The sequence below is a fragment of the Sus scrofa genome, chromosome 17, assembly GCF_000003025.6.
Source record: "Sus scrofa isolate TJ Tabasco breed Duroc chromosome 17, Sscrofa11.1, whole genome shotgun sequence".
NCBI lineage: Eukaryota > Metazoa > Chordata > Mammalia > Artiodactyla > Suidae > Sus > Sus scrofa.
The window spans coordinates 61,778,435-61,799,818 of record NC_010459.5 but is presented as its reverse complement, the minus strand read 5'-3'; the positions used below and the strand labels follow the sequence as shown (position 1 = coordinate 61,799,818).

Here is a 21,384-nt window from a genome sequence, read left to right as displayed (position 1 = left end):
TGGCTGTGGCTGTGGTGTAGGCCAGCAGCTACAGCTCCAATTCAACGCCCAGCCTGGGAACCTCCACATGCGGCGGGTGTGGCCCTACAAAAACCCCACCAAAACCACGTAGGTGAATGTTGAGAGCAGCCCAGTCCACTGCAGCGGAAAGGTGGAAAAAAACCCGGGTCCTTCGACAGGTGGGGGATACACGAAATATCTGTTCCTCGGAGGGAATAGCATTCGGCCGTGAAAAGGAGTATTAACTCGCTCTTGGTGTGGATGAACCTTGGAAATGTTATGCTCAGTGACAAAAGCGCCACCAAAGACAGCACAGGGAGTGATTCGGCTTACGTGCTGCGTCCAAACAGGCAAACCTACAGAGACAGAGGGCAGCCTCGCTGCTGTCGGGGCCGGGGGCACGGCAGCTAAGAGGTCCTGGGGTTCCTGCTGGGGTGATGAAAATGCGCTGGAATGAGGGGTGACAGCTGCACAGATTCAGGGATGCGCTGCGTGTCCCTGGGCTCTACGCTGTCCAGACGGTTAAAAGGCAGAGGGAGGCGGTGACACGGGCAGGAAGCACAGCCAGGCCGAGCGGAGGTCCCGGGGGAGGACGCGCGGTCCTCACGGAAAGAGACTTCGGCCTTCCTCGTGCTGCTTTACTGCTTTGCCGGGTGGGTCATCCTCGCAGCTCTTGCTGTCAGAAAGGAATTTTAAAGCTAGGGCGCCTAGGTCGAGGCCGCATGGAGGGCGGGCTCTGGGGGCCTCACCCTTTTCCTCCCCCAAGAAATCCCAGGCCCCCTCTGCCCTCCCAGCTGCCCGGGCCGGGCCCCTCCCCAAGCCAGGCCACCCAGAGCCAGACAGGAGAGGGACCGTGGCCCCAGACATCACCGCAGGCCCCTCTGCAGCATTAATAGGTGACACATTTATCTGGGGGCCAGGGCTACAGGGCTGCCCCTGGCCTGGCCTGGCCAGTGACCCCTACCTCCCCCCACCCCGTCCCCTCCCACCCCATCTATCCATCCAGTAACACAAACAGCAGGCACAACAGGCCCTGCTTTTAAAGGTACTTTCGCAGAAGTCTTTGAAGCCTTATCTCCGACCCTCCCAGCACTTGGATAAAAGCCCAGGCCTCGCCCCGCCAGCCTTCTGTCTCCAGCTGTCCGAGGAAGCAGGGCTGGGGGCCCAGAAGCCCCGCTCGCAGTCCCAGCCCCAACCCCAGCCCCCTGGGGTGAGAGGAGGCACCGGTGCAGGGGTCCCCTTGAGCCGCCCTGACGCCCCACTCCATGGCCTCAATCTGAAACTGAAGACTGGGAGTCAGGGGGTGACCCCCCTGCTCTGCCACCTGGCCCGGCCTGCAGGGTGGGTGAATTGAGGGTCGGTGCGTTTCCCATGAGCCTGGACAGCGTTTCTCCCACTCCCCAAGATACGGTCACATTTGCTCCTCGCATCCGCGCTGTGAAGTGGGCGTCTCTGTGCAGGCGGGGCTGAGCCCCGAAGCGGGTGTGGATCCCGGGAGGGGAGAGGGAGCGGATGGAAGCAGCGGAGCCGCCTCCGTCAGTCCAGACGCCTCCCAGACGCTCTGAGGAGCGAGGAATCCCTTTGTCACACAGCAGAAACTAGCACAACCTTGTAAATCAACATACTTCAATAAAACTAAAAAATGAAGAAAAATAAAAGCATTTAAAAAAAAACCAAGAGGATAGAGTTCCCGTCGTGGCTCCGTGGTCAACAAAGCCGTCTAGGAACCATGAGGTTTCGGGTTCGATCCCTGGCCTCGCTCAGTGGGTTAAGGATTTGGAGTTGCTGTGAGCTGTGGTGTAGGTTGTAGAGGCGGCTTGGGTCTGGCGTTGCTGTGGCTGCCGTGTGGGCCGGCAGCTGCAGCTCCCATGTGACCCCTAGCCTGGGAATTTCCTTATGTGCAGGTGCGACCCTAAAAAGAAAAAAACAAAGAAAGAAAGAAGAGAAACAAGCATGCCCACTCTCTCACCCACTTCAGGGCGTCTCAGACCCTCCCCCCACCTGGTAGCCCATCATGGACCCCAGGCCACGAGCCCCCAGGGCCAGATACGAACACAGAGGTGGGGGGAGAGTTTGAGAAACTCCTAAGGGTGTTCGGGTAAGACAAGTGCAGCCTGGGACCCAGCCCGGGGGAGGGCTCGCCTCCTCCAGGACCTCCCCCAGGGAAGGCCCCCTCCCCCCAGGCCCCCGCCTAGCACCCCACCCGCCCCCGCCACCGTGCACAGAGGGGCTGTGTGGGGCCAGGAGGCGAAGGTGAGCTCCCAGAAAAATCCCGGCTCAAATGCTTGACCGGGTGATGCCCAGAGCACCCCTCACGGGCCTGGGCTCAGTTTCCGCGGTGAGGGGCCAGGGCGGAGGGGCTGAGGCAGGAGCACCCTTGGCCGCTGGTCCGCATCCAAGGACAGCTGTTGAGAGTCGCGGCAAAGCAGGAAGACACTTATTCCTCCTGGGCTCGCAGCCACCCGGCAAACAGGTGGTCCAGAGCAGGTGGCGGGATCAGGTGTCAGGTCCAGCCACCGGCCTCCCAAGACGGGGTGGGAGCCGTGGCCTTGCCACAGCCCGGGGGCCACACCAGAACCCAGACAAAGCCTGAAAGAAATCAGGGCACCCCGGGAACATCAGGCCAGCACCCGTGTCCTGCCCCAGAGCAGGCCAGGGCTGGGGCCGACTGGCAGCCAGGGCAGGAGTCAGGGGCCAGCGCTGCGGGCAGAGCATGGACACGCCCAGCTCCCAGCCCTAAGAAGCATTTCGGCTTCTTCTTTAATTTTTTTTGTCTTTTTGTCTTTTTGCCTTTTCTAGGGCCGCTCCCACAGCATATGGTGGTTCCCAGGCTAGGGATCGAATCGGAGCTGTAACCACCAGCCTACACCACAGCCACAGCCATGCGGGATCTGAGCCACATCTGCAACCTACATCACAGCTCACAGCCACGCCGGATCCTTAACCCACTGAGCAAGGCCAGGGATCAAACCGGCAACCTCATGGTTCCTGGTCGGATTCGTTAACCACTGCGCCACGACGGGAACTCCCTCGGCTTCTTAAAAATCAGCTTTATTCTTCTCATGCAGTCCGTCCATCACGCTCCTTCATATTTACGCAAAGGTACTGAAAACTATGTCCATCCATGACCCACACGCGGGTGCTTCGAGCAGCTGTCGTCACAGCTGCCAAAACTTGGAAGCAAGCAGGATGCCCTTCAGGGGGGATGAGTAAATGCACTGCGGTCCTCCAGAGCGGGAGAGCTGAACGACCGTCACAGGAATAGCACTGGAAAGGAGTGAGCTTTCCGGCCGTGAAAAGACATCAAGGACGCGTAAGTGCCTTTCACTACGTGAAAGGAGACAATTCAGAAAGGGGACGGAACTGGTGATTTCAACCCCAGTCGAGTTCTGGAAAAGGCAAAACCATGGAGACAGGAAAAAGCTCAGGGGTTGCAGTGGCGAGGAAGAGGGGGTGAACAGGAGGAGCGCAGAGGACCCCCGGGATGGGGAGACCACGCCGGTGACACTGCCACGTGGACACGCACCCTGCTCCGTGTCCACACCCACAGCAGGTCCAGCACGCGAGCGAGCTCTCAGGGAGACTGGGGGCCCTGGGGACAATGACGTGCTGGTGCAGGTTCAGCCGTCACAATGAGGCCCCACCTGGGGGGACGTGCGAGATGGGGGCGCTGTGGGTGGGTGGGCAGAGAGGGTATACGGGACATCAGTGTCCCTTCTTCTTGAACCTAAAACTACACTAATAAATAAAGCTATTTTTTTTTCAAAAACTTGATTGGGGTAAAATTTGCATACAACACAATTCACGTTTTTTAAGTGTAAGTTGAATTTTGTCCACCTAGCCCTCCCCTGTAATAGCAACCACCACGATCAGAATCTAGAACTTTCCATCCTCCCAGGGATTTCCTGCTGCGTGTCCCTGACCCTGGTCCCCCTGGACCCTGGCAGCCTCTGGCTATCACGGACCAGAGGCTCCTTCCTGGGCTCTCATCAGTGGGGTCGGCGACACCCCCAGGGGGACGTCTGACATTGACCGTATCACGGTGTCAGAAGTCTCTCCTCCTGACCAGTGGTGTGGACGCCCTCGGGCCGTCCATCCACTCACCCGACTGAACGTGGTGCTGGGAGCACCTCGGACCCTGGGTTGTGGGGTGGCAGTGAGCTGACCTTGAGGAAACCCAGAGCTTGTGTCCTGTCAGAGCCCCTGGCCCATCTGCTGGTCAGCACCGTGAACACCTGGGGGGGGACCCTGGCGCAGCAGGTGAAGCCAAATTTGCGGCCAAGACCCTGGCTCAGAGAGGTTGGGTAACTGGCCCCAGGTGATCCAGCTCTCAAGGAGCAGAGTCAGGGTTCAGAGCTGGCTGGGGAGGGGAGGGGAGCAGCGCAGTTAGGCTGACGCTGGCCGATGCGAGGGTCAGCCCTCCCCGGGGACACCCAGACTCACACATGCAAAGCCACGCAGCACACACTCGTGACCTTGACACCCACCAGCCACACGACGAGAACATACCAAACCCACGAACACACAAGCCGAGGGGTGAGCACATGCAGGAACACACAGTCCCCACAGGCCAGGCTGTGCCCACACTCCCACGTCCACCCCCTCACCCAGGGCACACAGGCACTGCAAAGTTCCAGGGCCTGGCTGGAGCCTGGGGGTGCCCGGCTGACAGCTCCGCCCCTGGGAGCCCAGGGCCGGCAGGGGCCTCAGCAGGAAGTGCATCCCAGGACTTCGCCAGGGCTGCTGGCCCAGAGCCCGGTCCTCCTCCATGGAGACCTGGGCACCGCCTGGGGTTCACTTGGGCACCCTTGGGGGAGCTCCTGCACAAACCAGTGATGGTAACACGAGGGGTGCTTGCCAGGGTCAGCGAGGGAGGCACAGGGTTGGGGGCTGGGAGAGGGAGATTCCGGGGAGGCCTGGGGGCAGGGGGCAGGAGGCAGGGGGCGGTGTGTGGGGCGGCTGCGGCCCTCGGAAGCCAGCTCTTTTCTGCATGAGTGCTGCCACCGTGTCGCCAAGCAGAGAACAAACACGGAAAACCACAATGACCGCCTCCTCCTGCACCCTGGGCCATGGCCCCTGGGCCCAGCCCCACAGGGCACCCCAGCCCACCCTGATTCCCAGAGATGCCCACGCACCTGGCCACCTGGCCCCCCGCCTGCTCTCCATGGGCTGGGATGGGGGCGTAGCGCTGGGTGGAAGGCCTCCCGACAGGGCCACTGCCAACCTCCCTTCTGGGTTTCTGTCTGCTGAGCTCCAATAGGGACAGGCCTGCCCTCGGCGTCCCCACTGTGCCGACAAGGAAACTGAGGCTGGAAAGGCCAGCCCTCGGGAAGCCAGGGGGAGAGGCAGGAGGGGGCCCTCGGGGCCAGAGGCCCCAGCTGCCCCCCCTCCCGCCCCAAGGTGACAACCAGGACCGATGCACCTGCTCCTGCTGGTGTGCCCCTGAAGCCCCGCCCCGCCCCTCAAGTCCAGGGTCTCCCTGTGAGCCGGCTGGCCAGAGGCGCGGGCCACGCGGTAATTACGGAGAAACAATCCAACCTCTATGAGCGCTCAGACCGACCCGTTCTGCCACTTTCAGGGATGGCAGAACCCGTTGGGCAGCTTCGAGCAGTCTCTGCCTCCTTTCTGCTCCTGGCCCCGGGAATTGAAAACCAGTCTAGCGGGTTTGGCCAAAATTATGTCTTGTTCCCAAGCAAGTTCAGCGCCGGCTTCTATCTCGCAGGCGGGAGGCTCCAAATCGGAACCGAGGGGAGGGCCACGGACGTCGATGCGGCCGAGGGGCCGGGTGAGTACCCGGGGGACCCCCGGGTGGGACCCTGTCTGCCATCGGGGGCAGGGGAAGGGGGCACGTGGTCTGGGGTCGCCATAGGGGCGGTCTTCCCCGAGGTGGAGGCCCGGGCTGCTCAGTGAGTAGGAGGTGGGGCCGGCCACCTGCTGGGGGCACCCGGCCCAGGAGGCCCAGTGGGAATGTGGGCCTCAGTGAGCTCCCTGGGCAGAGGGCTTGGGGGAGCCAAGGCTGGACCTGGCACAGATGTGCCAGGGAGTCCCCATTGTCTGCGGAGGGTCTGGGGGCACCAAGAATGGACCAATGGCCAGGGTCTTCATCCTGGACCTGCCCACTGCTAGACCCTCACAGTGCAGAGCAGGTGCAGCCCGGGGGGAGAGGGGCAGAGCGCCGTGCCGCCAGCCTCAGCTCGGGGCTGGGTGCCATGGGACCCTCGGCTGCCCCCAGCTCAGTGCCCCCTGGGAAGCAGTACAGATGGCTCCTCGGGGACTCAGGTCCTGCTCAGTGTCCCCAGCCAGGCCTCAGGAAGGCAGCCAGCTCAGGCACAGCGGGCCCCCGGGGCCACCCATCCCTAAGGAGTCAGGTTGCAGGGCCCGCTGTTATCTGAGCCACGAAGCGACACCTCAGCCTCACTGAGCAAGAACGCGCACACCTGCCTGGTTCCTCTGCGTGTGTGCACATGTGCAGGCGTGCACACGCGTGCACAGCTCTCCCGGCGCCCATGCAGTGCTGTGTGCGTGGCGGGGGAGGTGGCTGAGGGTGGCACCCACGTGCACAGCGTCTGTGTTGGGCATGCACTCGTATATGGTGGAGGTGTGGGTGTCACACGCACATGTGCACGAGTGCCACGGGTCTCTGTGTCGGGCGTGTCAGAAACAGTCCCTGGAGTGGCCCCTCTCTGGACTCAACCTGCCACCTGAACCAGCCCAGGAGGTCATAGGAGGCTGCACTGGTGACTGGACAGTGACACTGCTTTGAACCTCAGGTTCCACATGTGTGAAGTGGGGGCCACCCTGGCCACTCGGTGGGCATTTGTGTGCCCCGTAAAAGCACTGCACAGGGAGCCTCTGCTGGGCACCTGGATGTGGGGCTTCGTGGACTAGTGACCACCTCTGTGTTTGATTGGTCACTGGGCGCCCGTCACATCGAGCCATCCCAACAGGCCAAAGTGGCACAGATGCCCTCCAGCCTCCAGAGCTGGGCTGGGGCAAGCCACCCTCCACGCTGTGGCCCAGACCACCGAGGCACAGCCATGGCTGGAGTTGCCATGGAGGGGCTTCGTCCATCACCGGGTGGGCCCCCCAGAGGCCGCGCAGAGACACCAGAGCCACTGCTTCGGGCCTCAGTGGCTGAATCTAGAGAGTGGGCACCTCCGCAAAGACCGCGTGGGCTCCAATCACGCGGGCAGACAATCGGGAGACCGCGGTTACTGCTGCTATCGTTGGCACTGTTATTCGGGGAGAAAGAGCAGAATCGGGGGCTCAGCACGCCCGCCTCCCAGGGGCTGCTGGAGCTGAACCCCCACAGGGAAGGAGCCCGGGGGCACCCGGCCTGGGAACAGGGCAAGAACTCTCACCCTCATGGGCTTTTCTGTTCAGCCAGGCCACGCTTGGTCCAGGGCCACAGCTGGGGGTTCAGTGGCCCCCTCCATGCATGGGGGCCAGGTGGCACCTTCCCCAGGCGCAGCCACCACGATTCAGTGGACCCTAGGACAGGCATTGTCCGGCAGGTGTCACCTGGACACGCATTACTTGTAAGGAGCCTCAGGACGAACTGACAGGGGGCTGGAAGTACCCCCAGGTGAGGAAGGAGGCCCAGAGATGGGAAGGCCTCCCCGAGTGACACAGGGGAAAGGCAGGACGGGGACACACCAGGGCTGGTGGCTTGGACACCCTTTGCCTGGGCTGACTCTGCCCAGTGTGAGTGGCATGTGGGCAGGGCCACCGGCTGACCCACCTGCCCTTCCCCCCACCTGCTCCTTCCAGGTCCTTGACCCTAGCACGGACCTTCCAGCCTGGGCATGGAGGGGCAGGGGCACCCCTGGGGGCCTTAGGAGCAGAGCTCGGGCCTCTGCTCCCCCACCACCCTCACCCCAGTGGGCCATGCAGGCCCCCCTCTCCTGCGCGCAGACCCCTGCCTCCCGAGGGCATCGCCCCTCATTATAGCACCTCCACGGCTCCCACCCCAGACCCTAGCGTCTGTGTCCAGAAGCCCCCAGGCCTGGGGGGGTGCCCGCCTACCTTGAGTTCCCAGATCCCAGCCCCCCATGCCTGGCAAACAGAGCAGGGCTACCGAGGTGCTGGCCCGCCAAGCCCCTGGTGGGAGACAGGTTGCACTTTCACAGCCCAGCCCGGGTTCTTTCCACCCACAGCCACTGAGCTCCTGCCCAAAGCCCAGGGCTGGCAGACCTCACCTCGGGCAGGGACCCGCCTCCCTCCACCTCCTCCCGCTTCCCCGGACCCTCCCCATGCTCCAAGGGTGGAGGCTGGAACTGGGGGGGCTACCTTGCCTCTGCCAAATGCATTTCTGTCGCCTGCCAGCCCAGCATGGGTCACAGCGGCCCCATGGTATTGTCACCTGGGCTGGAGAGTGCTGGTCCCTAGGAAGCAAGGGCTCCTGGCAGGATGTGAGCCTTCCAGCGCTGCTCCCAGCACCTCCTGCAGGGCCATGTCTGAGCGTCCCCCTGCCCAGCAAGCAGGACCCTTCAGAGACCCTGAGAGATGCGGCCGGGGGGGGCCCTCAGATGGTTTGGGCCATTTGGGGAACGACAAGGAGCCCAGTCTGGGGGCAGGGGAAGATGGCCTGGGCCTTCGCCAGCCCAGCCTCCACACGCAGTGATGTCATCGGAACAATGCCGGCCTCTCACTCGGACACAGAGCCCGCCCAGCCTCTCCCTCTCCTGGCCCAGGGGCACTGCAGGCGCCCCGAGGCTGCTCCTTGCTGGTCGGCCCAGCTCAGACGCAGGCGCAGGCGGCTGCTGGGAAAGGGCTGCCTGTCGGGCGGGTCCGGGTGGAATTTCAGGCACAGCGGCTCAGCCCCTCCCCGGCCCACAGGCCCCGCCTGCCCAAGCCCGAGCTCAGAGCCCCCACCACCTCGGTGCCCAGGAGCCCCACTGCCCAGCAGGGCCACCCGGGTGCGTCCCTGGTCCACGCCAGTTAAGGGCACGGCATCCTCAATCCCAAGTGGGTTCAAGCCCCACCACCCACTTCCCACTGGGCAGCCAGGGAGCGTGACCTGACCTCCTTGGGCCTCGGTTTCCCCATCTGGTGAGTGGGCTCCCTGCAGTGAGGTCAGGGTTAGACAGGCTCCAGAAGTGGGGCCAGGATGCTCATTTATACCCCCTCGAGCCCCGGCCTCCCCCGGCCTCTGGAATTGGCCTCTTGTCCCCTAGCCTGCAAGGACATCCCTCAGCAGGTGAGCTCTGGCTCCAGGCCCAGAGTGGGGGACCCTCCCAGGCTCCCCTCTCCCCAGAGCCCTCACCCACCCAACAGAGCCAGCAAGTAGGCACCCCCACTCTGCCGGCCATCGCTCAGGAGGGCCCCAGAGGCCAGGCAAGTCTGAAACGAGTTTGGACTTTGGGGAGCCCCGCCTCCCCGCCGCTCCACCCTCCAGCACACCCCAGCTGGTCCTGACCAGGCAGCTTCCGTGGCCACTGTGGGACACAGGACTAGAACTGCTCTCTGTCCTCTTGCCGGGCCCAGCCTTGCATCCCCAAGTCCAGGCTTCCCCAGGGCTCTGACACTTGAGCTGGGGTTCAAGGACCCTGCTAGGAGCCAGACTCCACTGTCAAGCCTCCCTGGGGACAGCTCCAGCCCAGAGCTGGCCCCGGCCCCTGGCTCCTCTTGGGGTCACAGGGTCTGCTCCCTCAGTTAGTGATGCCCCAGCCCCGTCACCCCAGACACCCACCACCCCAACTTCCAAGAGCCCCTTCTGTGCTCTGTGTGCGTAACTCCTGCAGTGGGCTGGCTTTCAGGTCTGGCCCCCGTTGGGCAGTGTCACCCTGTAATGGCACTGGGTGTCAGGGAGCCACCACCAGACATTCACCAGCAGGAGTTTGGGGGCTGCGGCCGGGCCAATTTTAAAGGCAAGCAAGACCACGCCCCTTCTTCAGTGCGTTGTAGGGGCCCAGGGGGGCTCTGATCACACTTTCCAGGGCCTGGGCAGCCTCGGGGGCGGGGCGGAGGCAAGGACGCCAGTGCCCTGGCCCAGGCAACACACCAGGGGTCCCGCGGTGGTTGGGCCCAGGCGGGCACCGTGAAGCAGGGAATGGTGAGGTTCCGGGCATAGCTGCTGCTGACAGTTCAGTGCGGGATGCTGGGAGGAGCCGAGAGTTCCAGGAGGCCAGCTGCTCATTTGCGGGTCCCCCTTGTCCAAGCTGGACCCCAAAGGATCCAGCAGGATGCTCGCCCATGCCCACTAGGCGGGCACTGTGGCCACGGCCACAGGGAGGAAAGGGCAGCTCAGTGGGGCCAGCGCTTGCAACAGGCAAAATCTGTCCAGCTCCCAGCGTGGGCTCTCAGCCCACACTTCATCCTCGGTAAAGGCTTCACGGATGTGAAACCCAAGCAGGAAAGGGGCTCAGGCCATGAGGGGCGGCCAGGGGCTTTCCCGCCGATGCAGGGTTGCCAGGTCCTGCAGGGGAAATGGGTAGCTGGCCCCCACAGAACCCCTGCCCACCATGGCCCCCCGGGGTCACCCATGCCACGGCGGGCACCTGTACCCCGCTGAGTGGTCTCCCCACTGGGTGCATGCACCCTGCTCACTCCCGCTGGTGGTGAGCTGGTCTCCAGTCTGCCTGAGCAGCAGGCCCACGGGCACCATCGAGGCCCTGCAGCACGCCTGAGCCCGTGCCTTCAGACCCCTGCTTTGCTGGGAGAAGCAGATTAGGGAGTTGAGGTTAAGGGGCGATGTCCCATCCCCAAATGTCCCCCTCCAGTGGGGACATGACCCAGTGGGAGCCGTGGGGTGGCCCACAAGACAGGGGTCCCACACCCACGGGGACGGGCACCCACCTCCTCTCCAGGCCGCTGCCAGACCTGCAGCCCACAGGCCCTTGCTGAGCCCCGTGGCCCTGACCCCACTTCCTACCCCACAGGCTGGAACCCGAGGGGCGGTCGAGGCCGGGGGCCTGTCCCTGCACCTGGAGCACAGAGGGGCCTGGGCCAGGGCTGTGGGGAGCCATGGAGAGCTTCGTGGAGTCACTCAACAGGCTGAAAGACATCCACGAGAACGAGGTCATGGGTGAGCACCTTGGGGAGGGCCACCCCTCACCTGGACCTCGGTCCAAGGGCCAAAGCCAAGCCGGGGCTCCCCAGGCCGCCTCCGATCCTGGGCACCTTGCCCTCCAGGCGCAGAAGGGGAGTCCTGGCTCAGAGCCCGGAGCTGCAAAGTGCCGGCGACGGGCCTCGGAGCCGCAGCCCAAGCGCGGCCCTGGAGGGGCAGTGCCCGAATGATCAGCTCGCATCAGAGCGCACATTGAAAGCCGACTCGGCTGCAGACAGCCAGGAGCTCCGGCCAGGGTGGGGCCCTCACCCAGGGTGGGGCGCCCCAGTGTCCCCCGAGAGGTCACCTACTTTTGGGGATGGGGTCTCAAGGCTCCAGGGGCCTGTCTGGAGCCTTCCAAGGACTGGAACTGAAATCCCTGCTTCCCCCCACGACCACCCCGCACCGCCCCCCCGTCTCCCCCCGCAGCAGGCCTGGGCCGGCTCCTCCCCAAAGGGCCTGGTCACCTCCTCAGAGACCCAGAGGGATGGGGAAGCGTGGGTTAGCCTAGGGCCCAGGCTGGACCCCAGGCAGGTGGCGGGTAGGGCGTCTGCTGGGGTCTCCATCAAGAGCCCATTTAATTTCCACCCTGGCAGTGTCCCCCAAAACTCTCCTGGGACTTGGCCAAGGGGGTAGTCACTCCCAGCATCAGGGTCCCTCCCACCAGAGCCAGAGCCGCCGGGAGGGGAGGGGCCTGTCCCCAGGCAACCGTGAGGCAGAGGCAGGGTGGGGGGCAGGCAGAGGGTATGGACTGGGAGCCCTGGGGTGGGGGCAGCCTCAGGAAGCCAAGGAGGGCACCCAGGCAGGCAGCGGGCGTCTGGAGAGGGCCCGCCAGACACCCAGGGACAGGAGGGGCCCGGGCTCTGCCACGGGGGTGGCCCGGGTGGCAGCACAGCTGGGCCCGACCCTCTGCCCCTTTCCTCGCTCCTCCAGGCCTGCAGAACAAGCTTCTGGAACTGAACTCAGAGAGGTGCCGGTGAGTGAGGTCAGGCCCTGGCCCGGTGGGAAACAGACGAGAAGGGCGGCAGCCGGCCGCGCCCCGCAGCCCCGGGGACGGGTGCCACCATCATCCTGCAATGCGAGGGGGACCCAGGGGAGTCGCCCGTCCAAGGTTGTGTGTCAGGTTGCTGGTGGAGCCCACCCGAGGGAACAGGGACCTCCAGGGGCTGGGCAAGCCGCGTCCACGCAGGCCAGCCCCACCCCCACCCGGTCCCAGTAACTATCAATAGCAGCACCCCCGTGAGTCCTGGAGACCTGGGGGCACGCTCCCCATACCCCCATTTCACAGAAGCCTGCGTAGTAGTCCTGTGGCACGTGAGTGGCACGTGGACAAGCCAGCGTCACCAAGGTGGCCTTGAACGCCCGCACGTGGGCACGCTGGGTCAGGCATGGCCCATGTGAGGTCCACTCCTCAAGGACGCCCCCCAGCCCCGGACCTAAGCCAGTGGCCATGGGCGGAGGCGGGCGGGGGGGCAGCAGGGGCTCCCCGGCAGAGAAGAACCTCCCCCCCTCGGCTCATCCCCCCCACAGGGACGCCCAGAGGGTGGAGGAGCTGTGTGCCAAGAACCATCAGCTCCGGGAGCAGCAGAAGGCTCTGAAGGAGAACCTGCGTGCGCTGGAGAACAGGTGGGGGCGCACCTGATGGCCACCCCACGATGGTGGGGGCGGTGGGTGGAGGGAGGGTGAGAAGGGGTCTGTGAAGAATGAGTTTGGGGAACTGGAGTAAATCAGCCAGGCAGGTCTCCCCTCTGCAGGACTTCTCAGAGCCTTAAGAACCTTGTACTTTCAAGGTTCCTTCCCAAACCCCACGCACATGAAACGCTTAACCTGCCAGGCGGGGCGCCCACAGCACATGCTGAGCGTGGGCAATGAGGTCCCAGGCGATGAGGCCCCCGGCCCTCCATGGCCCTCTTGCCCTCCTCGCCCCGCAGGCTGCGGGCTGGCCTGTGTGACCGCTGCATGGTCACCCAGGAGCTGGCCAGGAAGAAGCAGCAGGAGTTCGAGAGCGCCCTCCTCCAGAACCTGCAGCACGTCTTCCTCCTCAGTGAGCCCTGAGCCCCGTGCCCCCCTCTGGCCCCAACAGCCCCCCCACTCCCCAGGCCCCCGGGCTGGGGCGTCGCTGCCCTCCGCTGCCTCCTTCCTGTGATGAGGAGGGTCCCGGGGGTCCTGCCCACGAGGACCAGCCCTTTCCCTTGGGGAAGCCCCTCCAGGCTGGTGGTATTCCTCCGCGCCCCCCCCCACCCACGCGGGCAGCAAGCAGCTCGGGGGCACCTGCTGTAGCCCAGGCCCTGGGCCAAGGGCTGGAATCCCCGCTGGGGGCAGGAGAGGGGGGCTCCTGGGGGCTGTGCAGACCCCACCCTGCCCTTCTTATCCCCACCCCACGCCCCTAATCCGTGTCTCCTGCAGCCAATGAGCTGACCCGGCTGCAGGAGGAGAACGACACTTTGAAAGAGGAGGTGAAGCGGCTTCGGGGTCCAGGGTGAGTGGGGGTGGGGGAGGGGGAGGCATTGGGTCCAACAGGCCCAATCCACGTACCCCCAAGAGCCGGTGGAGCAGAGGGGCTCCCACCTGCCATCACCCCACGACAGACTCGTGACCTGCCCTGGTCCACAAGCCCAGGACCGAGTAATGGGCGCCTTGGGAAGGGAGCCCCCCAACCCCCACGGCGGCTCTGCCACTTGGGCTCCACCAGGACATCGGTGTTTGAAAGGCCCCAGGAGGGTGCGGCTTAGTCCCCACTGTCTTTCCTGGTCACCCGAGTGTCCCACACAGGCAGCTTGGTCCCCAGGAGGGCAGGTGCCTTAGCCTTTCTGGGGGTCCCAGGGCGCTGGCCTCCCTCAGCACCCATCTTTGCCTTCCCTCTGGAGATAGGCCCAAGCCCCCGCTCAGGGAGGGCTCCTCGGACCCCCCATCACCCCGGCTGCCCCCCTCCCTGGGCGCCCAGAAGGCCATCACGGAGAAGCCGCTGGGAGGCCACGAGGAGAGAGAGGACGACCACCCAGGTGCGGGCAGGCCCCAGGGAAACGGTGAGGTGGGGGCGGGGGAGGCCAGCAGGCTGGGCCCCCCAGGGCCAGGAGCCCTTGGGCCGGGGCTGAGCTGCCCCTCTGAGCGCCCCCCAACCGTCCCGCCTCTGCTGCTTCTCCCACAGAAAGGCCGGTGGGGTACAGGACGTCTCCCGTGGCCAAAATCTCCCCGGGGGCCAACCTGCCCGAGCCCCGGGCCCCGGACATGGTGAGGGCAGGGGACCCAGGCGCACTCCCCTTTCACAGGCAGCCCGAGACGGGAGACTGGTGGCCCTGCTCTGTGCCAGGCACCCCAACCATCCCATGGGGCACGTGCCTGTGCTCCCTCCCAGCAGGGCCCCTGAGCCCCGTGGGACCTGGGTGGAGGTGAAGGGGTCACACAGAGAAAGGGCAGAGGTCCACGCCGACCCCCACCGAGGCTGACCTGTCCACCCCGTGCAGAGCCCCCAACACATCTCCAACCAGCTGCATGGGACCATCGCCGTGTTGCGGCCGGGGTCCCGGGCCTGCTCCGCCAACCGAGGCTCGGCCAATGGAACGCCCCCGCTGCCGCCCCCCAGGAGCAGCCCACCCAGCCCACCTTGCGGGCACAGCCTCCCTCTGGACAGGTGAGGCCCCGCCCACCGCCACCACCAGGTGCCGCCTGCGTGGGGCGCCCAGTCTCCATCCTGGTCCCACCTTTCCAGAAGGGGCCAGCAGCCCGGGGAGTCCCCCCACCCCGTCCCTCCAGGAGCTCCTGCTCTTCCGGGCTCGGCTTCCCCAGGTACCCTCTGCATGGCCACCTTCTGAACAGCCGGGGCCCAGTGGGGGTCATGGGGATAGGAGGGGGCCTGAGCCCTGCAACTCCCCTCAGAAGGGCCACGCAAAGCCTCTCACGTGGACCGAGACCACTCTCGGTGTCTGAGAGGAGCGAGGGGTGCGCGGGTGGGATGGGCGCTCCAGCTGATCGGACAGGCAGCTGATGCCCAGTAGCGGCCTTGGAGGGTTGGTCCCCTCTCAGAGCCCCAGGCCATGATCGCCAGGCTCCAGGAGCTGCCCCTCCATCCTCGCCCCACCGTGTGACTCCCACTCCCACACCCCAGGCCTCGGAGGGCAGCTCCCCTCACCTCCCTGTGAAATGAGGGCCACCTGAGGGCCTTGGTCACTGGCTTCTCCTTGCCCGCAGCTTCCTGCAGCCCTCACAGCCCGCGGCCAAGACCTGTGAGTCCCTGAAGCATCCCCTCCCGGCTGAGCGCCTCTGCCTCCTGAACCGCCACCTGGCCCTGCACCTTCGGAGCCCCTACTGCAGTCCCCGGGCCTCCGCCACAGCCCCCAGTGGTCCCCAGCCCCAGGGCCTGAAGGCTGGGGAGACCGAGGCCTGGGAGGAGCCAGCGGGCCTGCTGGGCCTGCCGGGCACCCTGGCAGGCGTGCGGGATTCGCAGCTGGAAGGGGCGCTGCACCTGCTCCTGGCCCAGCAGCTGCGGGCACGGGGGCGGATGCGTGGGCCCAGGATGAGGGGCCAGCCAGCGCCGGGGGAGCCGCCACCCTCTCCGCCTGCCAGCTTCAACTCCGAGGGACCCGAGGGCGAGGCGGCCGGGACAGCATTGCCCAGAGGGCGGCACCCACAGCCCACAGCCCCGGGCAGCCCCAGCGGGAAGGAGGCCACAGCCACACAAGACGGTGCCCCAGACAAGCCCCTGGACCTCTCAGAGCGGGGCCGGGGCCGGGACAGCACCCCCAAGCCTGCCAGCCTGTTGGGGTCCCTCAGCCCCCCGATTGCCCACACTCCCAGCCCCAAGCCGCCCCAGGGAGCAGAGGCACCTGGTCAGCCTGGAGCCCAAGGACTCAGCAATGGCACCAAGGGGGCCAGAGAGCCGGAGTCGGAAGGGCCTCCAACCCCGGCGGTGAGGGCCCCAGCCCTGTTCCTGGCCTCCACCCAGAGCATCCGGCTGCCCCAGGGTGCTGTCAGCCCCTCCCAGCCAGCTCCCAGTGCGCCCAGCCTGGTGCACCCCACACGCACACGCCGAGCCCCGCTGCAGCCCCCGCCGGGGTCCAGGGCTGCCCCGAGGCTGGTCTGGGGGCAAGGAGGTGGCCTCACGTGAACTCAGGTCACTCTCTGCCTCCCCCCAGGATCCCCCACGTTGTCTCCCAGGGCCCCACCCCAGCCTGCCCTCTCCCAGTGGCACAGATGAGGACAGAGGGCGCCCCAAACCGCCCCCCCGCTCGCAGAGGCCAGAGGGAGATGGCTGTCCAGGTGCGGATGAGCCGGGGGACACGGGGAGAGGAAGCACGGCGAGGAGAGGGGCGAGTGGCGGCATCAGCCGGAGGCCCCACTGTGGGACCCAGCTCAGCCCCCTGGGCCTGGTCCACCCAACCCTGGGTCTGGGACCCCCTCTGCCTCCTACAGACCCAGAAAGGCGTCGGGGGCCCGGGGAGGGCACGTTTCTGACCACAGGGGGTGGAGGGGGAGCGTTCTAGCAATGAGGGCCTTGGAGCAGGTCGCGCATCCGTCACCCAGGGCCGAGCCGGGGGACACCCAGCTGGTGGCGACATCGCACGGGTGCTGGGGACACTGGGCCTGGATCTGACTCCAGGGCAGGTTCCTCAGCCCCTCAGGGCCTCAGGTTCATCATCTGCAGAGTTGGTCACCCCCGGCCCCAGTCTGGCAGGTCAGCGGGGCCCGTGCTTTCCCTGGACTTCCAGGCCCCCGGCCTGGCCTGACCCACGCCCTGCGCCCTGCAGAGCTCAAAGCCGACGTGCAGCAGCTGGAGTCGGATGAGCTGGACGCGTCGGACGCCTCCGACAGTGAGGTGGGTGCCGGCCCCCCGCCGAGGGTGGGGGTGCTGGGCTTGGGGGCGGGTCCTCACCATGGCCACACCCCACACCCCTCAGGTGGGCCTGGACTTGGAGGCGGGGGCCACGCGGAGCGCCCCGGGGGAGGGGCCCAGCTGCTTCTGCGCCAAGGAGCGTGGCCGGGGCCTGCAGCAGAAGAGGAAGAGGGCCTCGGACCCGGACCCGTGGAGCAAAGGTATGGGGGGTGAGGGGGACGCAGCCGCAGCACCAGCGCCCCCGCCCCCTTTTCTGGCTGCTTGGAGCCCAGAAGCCAGCCCTCGGGCCTCTCCCAGAGCGGCCCAGGAGGGAGAGGGCTGGGTCAGGCCTGGGTGAACCCTGACTCGCCTCCTCCTCCCAGGGCCAGTCCCTTCTGCCCGAGCGTCAGTGCCCTCCGGAAAGGGGGCAGTAGCCGAGCTAGCAGGAGGTCCAGCAGGATAAATTACAGGGCAGAGGGGGCGTCCTGGGCCACGAGAAGCCCCCAGGCCTGATGGCCTTGGACCCCTGTCCCCCTCCCAGTCCCACCTGGAAGGAGGTAGGGATTCCAGAACCCTCCAAAGACGAGCAGCACCCTCTGGGGGTGGGTCGGTTTGCTCCCTCTGGGGGTGGGGTGCTGCTCACCTGTTTGCCGAGGGTGGTACCCGTGCCCCGTCCCCACCCCGGCCGAGGGTCTCAAGACGCCCACCCCCCTGCCCTGCTGAGGTCACAGTGGGAGTTGGGCTGGGCCTCCAGACGCCCGCGAGGGCCTTTGAACAACCGAGCTAACACGGGATGCGGCCCTGGTGTTTTTCCAAGCAGGCCGGCCTTGCAGCTGGGCTGTGGCCGCCACAAAGCGCCATTGTTGCCAGGAAGGTGACCGCGGCCTTGTTTGCAGGGCCAGCGGTGGAGGCCGGCACGCCCGTGTGATCTCGTGGCACTTCCTCCTAGGCATCTCTGGAAGCTGTCCTGGTGGGCACAGCGGCAGCGGTGTGCCCCGCCAGCCCCCAGCCTCCACCCTGAGCCGAGCCACCCCACCACCACCTGCCCGCCCAGCCGGGGCTCCCCAGCAGGCAGCCCTAGCACTCACAGGGTGATCAGTGAGGACACAGCCCTTGCCAGCTTGCGGCGCGTGGCTCAGCGCCAGGGGCAGCATCCTTGAATCTTGTGCCCGTGGAGAGGTTCAGTGGCATCCTGTCCTGAGTGCCTTTGGGCCTCATGACCCGGCCCAGTGGGGAATGATCTCTGTCTTGTTGACGGGGAAACTGAGGCTCAGAGGCGCAGTAACTTGCCCAAGGTCATGGAGCTGGTTCGTGGGGTCAGGATTCCAGCCTGGCCCGTCTGACCCAGAGCTGGTTCTGCATCAGAGATGCACCTGGAGCCCAGCATCTTGGCGGGTCCCACCTGCAAGGGTCTCAAGGACCAGATGCGCCTCCCCCGTAGCCCCAGAGGGCAGGCCCGTGGAGGCAGCAAACCAACGTCTTAGGGACTCTGAGGGCGTTTCCTGTGAGCTGGGTTTATCCAGAATGTCCCAGACCCTCTGCAAGGAGGCACTGGGGCCAAGCCGATTCCAGGACGATGCGCCTGGGGAAAGGTCCACCCATCCCCCCAATTCCCTAGGCTCACATCCGCTCAGGGCCCCTGCTCCAGGGTCCCTCTCTGTCAGGAACAAGTCGGATCTGCCAGGGTGGGCTCTTGAGTTCCCAGAAACTGCCACGAGGCCCTGGGCGGGAGCCCAGCGTCACTGCAAGAGAGACACGCAAGGCCACTGCCATGCCTCCTGGCCTGACCTCGGCCCACTTCCCACAGCCTCCAAGAAGCCGTCCTGAGGAAGGAGTCCGGGGAGCCAGCCCCTCAGCCAGCAGCTGGGAAGAGACCCGGGGCACCACAGCCCTCCCCAAAGTGTCCCTACCTGACCGCCCGCAGCCAAGACAGCCCACACCACCAGCCCAGCAGAGCAGAGAGGACTGGGCCCCAGCCCACATCCAGAGACTGGGAAGCCAAGACGGCTGGCCTTTGGACCCCCTCTATCTGAGACATGTGCCCGCAACCCCCTTCCCAATATCTGTCCCCTTGGGGGAAGCAGGAGCCAGAGAGGCCCAGATGGCTCGGCCTCCAGCCCAGCCCCACCCCCACCCCTGCTGGGCACAGGCAGCCCTTCCTGGGCAGCAGCCCCTCCTCTGACCTACCCAGATTCCACAGCACCCCTGAGCCTGGGGCTGAGCGCCTAGCTGCCCAATCCTCAAGGGGTGGAGCTCAGAGCGGCGGTCTGGGGCGCCCCCTTGTGGAGTCCCACAAACAGGTGCTGGGCGGTGAGGGTGCAGGAAGCCCAACAGGCGGCAGTGCAGCACCCTGGCAGAGAGGGGTCCCAGGGCACCGAGACCTGAAGTCTGAAGAAGGATGGCGTGTGCAGCTGGCAAGGTCGGGGGTCAGCTGAGCATGCACCTGCCAGGGCAGGTGACTCATGAGGCTCTTGAGTGCGTCCAGGGATGGGGGGCGGGGGTCACTGCCTTTCTGAAGGGCAGGATCCAAACCAGCCCCACTCACAGAGCACTGCAGGGACCAGGGTACCCTCTGGGGAGGACTGCAGGAACAGAACAGCCCCCTCCTCACCGACACCTCTGAGTCCTGGCTCCACGCCCACGCTGACCTGTCGGCCACCTGCACGGCCACAGGGCAGCTCAGCCAGGCTTCCACTCTCAGCACTGGGAAATATTCTGCCATTGTCACTGTAGGAGGGGGTCTCAGAGCGCCTCCATGGAGGGGGGAGTCGCTTAAATAGGTTCCTGGGTCCAACCCCAGACTCACTGAACCAGGAACCGCAGGCGCCTGGGAATCTGAGTTTTAAGAAGCTCCCCAGGCAGTGCCCCTGCACGTGAGGTTTGAGAACTGGCCCTTCCAAGGCCAAGGCAGGACACAGGTCAATGCCTAGGCTGGGTGAAGCCTGGGGCAAACTGGGGGCACCGGCCTGAGTAATGGGGGCACGGCTGCCACCTTGCTCACTGTGGCCTGTCTGCCTGTCTGAGAGGCCAGAAGGACTAAATTCCCAAGAGAGACATCCAGGCGCCCTGCCCCTGTGAGCACAGGCGCATGTATACGCCGTGTCCCACTGTTAAGAGCTGTGAAAGGCTGCTTTGATTTCTCTGCAATAAAACAAAACCTGTGTGCTCCATTCACATCCGACTAGTAGACCAGGTTTGGCCCGTGGGCACCCATCTCCAGGAGCCTGGGGAGAGAGAGGGCACCAGAACCTGGACGATCCGGTTCCTCCCCCACCCCCGTCCCTGCAGCACCCCCAACACAGTGCAGCTGGCAGGGGACAGATCCTGAGCAGACGGCATGGTTTTGGAGCTGAGGGGCAGTAACACGGTCCATGTCCCCTATGTTTTCCTCATTTGGTATCAAGTTAACTAAGAGCTACCAGTGGGTCAGCCCCCACCTGCCAGGTGCTCCTGCTAGTAAGAGCTGGCCAGCAGAGCCAGGCCCTGGGGCCCTAATGGATGTTGATTCCAGCCTCCTCCTGCAAACAGGAGCTCCACCCCCACTCCCAGCACCTGCTCAGAAGAGAGAAGTGTTGAGTGCTGCCTGCAGTTCCATGCAGGAGCATCCACGGAGAGGCTGGGCAAACCCCACCAAGTACCCCATCTCCAGGCGCCCCTGTCAACCCCCACAGCATCCTGCAGTCGGAATCACTGTGCCTACCTGAAGGAAAAGTAAGCCCACAGGCAGAAAGGTGGACAGAGCAAGCCAGTGACACAGAGGTGGCTGCGGGACCCTGCTTCCCTCCCCCCACCCCCCAAGACACAAGGGAGTTCCTGGAGGTTCCAGAAGGCAACACCTGAAGCAGGAAGCCACAGGCTCTGAAGTCAGGGGTCCTGGGTACAGAGGAGGAAACAGGCCGGCCCTCCTCCCCACACTCAAGGTCGCCTAGATGCCGAGGGAGGTGCAGGATTCTGCCTGGGGCTGAAGGCCCCGCCCTGGCCCCGCCCGCCTGCCACCCAGGCAGGTGCCTTCTCCCCTCAGACCCGCGGTCTCGTCTTCCGTCAATGAGGGGGGCCCGGTGGTACCGCGGGCCATTCCTGGGGCTCCTCGAGGGGCGACCTAGACCCCAGACGGCGGGTGGCACAGCTCCAGCCCCTGCAACCCAGCCTCCGCCCCCGCAAAGATACACCCGGAGAGGGAAAGTCCGTTGGAGCCTAAAGACGAGGCTCGAGGGAGGCCGCTAACGTCACAACCCGGCAAGGGGAACCGGGCACTGCCACCCCGAAGCCGTGGCTGCCGAGGCGGGGAGGCGAACGTGCCGCCTCGCCGCTGCGAGGCTCCGAGCCAGACCTCGCGGGACCGGTCGGCGGGCAGACGTTCCGCTCCCGGCTCCCAGGAGCTTCATCCGATCCTCCGAGACCCGGGGGAGCCCACCCCCGGCCCCAGCCGCCCGCGCCGCTCTGGCCAATGGGAGGGCGCGATGCCGATGTATTTGCATGCGGGTGCGCCCCGGCCAATGGGCGGCGTGCGCGTGCGCGTGCGCGGCCG

At 65.6% G+C, this 21,384-nt stretch overlaps 1 protein-coding gene across 1 annotated transcript; it reads left to right on the top strand.

Moving 5' to 3' along the window:
* On the top strand, positions 5,561 to 21,240 carry RBBP8NL (RBBP8 N-terminal like). Its single transcript, XM_013998026.2, has 14 exons — positions 5,561 to 5,785; positions 10,881 to 11,026; positions 11,981 to 12,023; positions 12,578 to 12,673; positions 12,979 to 13,091; positions 13,454 to 13,526; positions 13,919 to 14,049; positions 14,196 to 14,278; positions 14,512 to 14,678; positions 15,236 to 15,953; positions 16,180 to 16,303; positions 16,792 to 16,859; positions 16,942 to 17,077; positions 18,664 to 21,240. Exons 2-14 carry the CDS (start codon positions 10,966 to 10,968, stop codon positions 18,681 to 18,683), a joined length of 1,833 nt encoding a protein of 610 aa, XP_013853480.1. The 5' UTR covers positions 5,561 to 5,785; positions 10,881 to 10,965; the 3' UTR covers positions 18,684 to 21,240.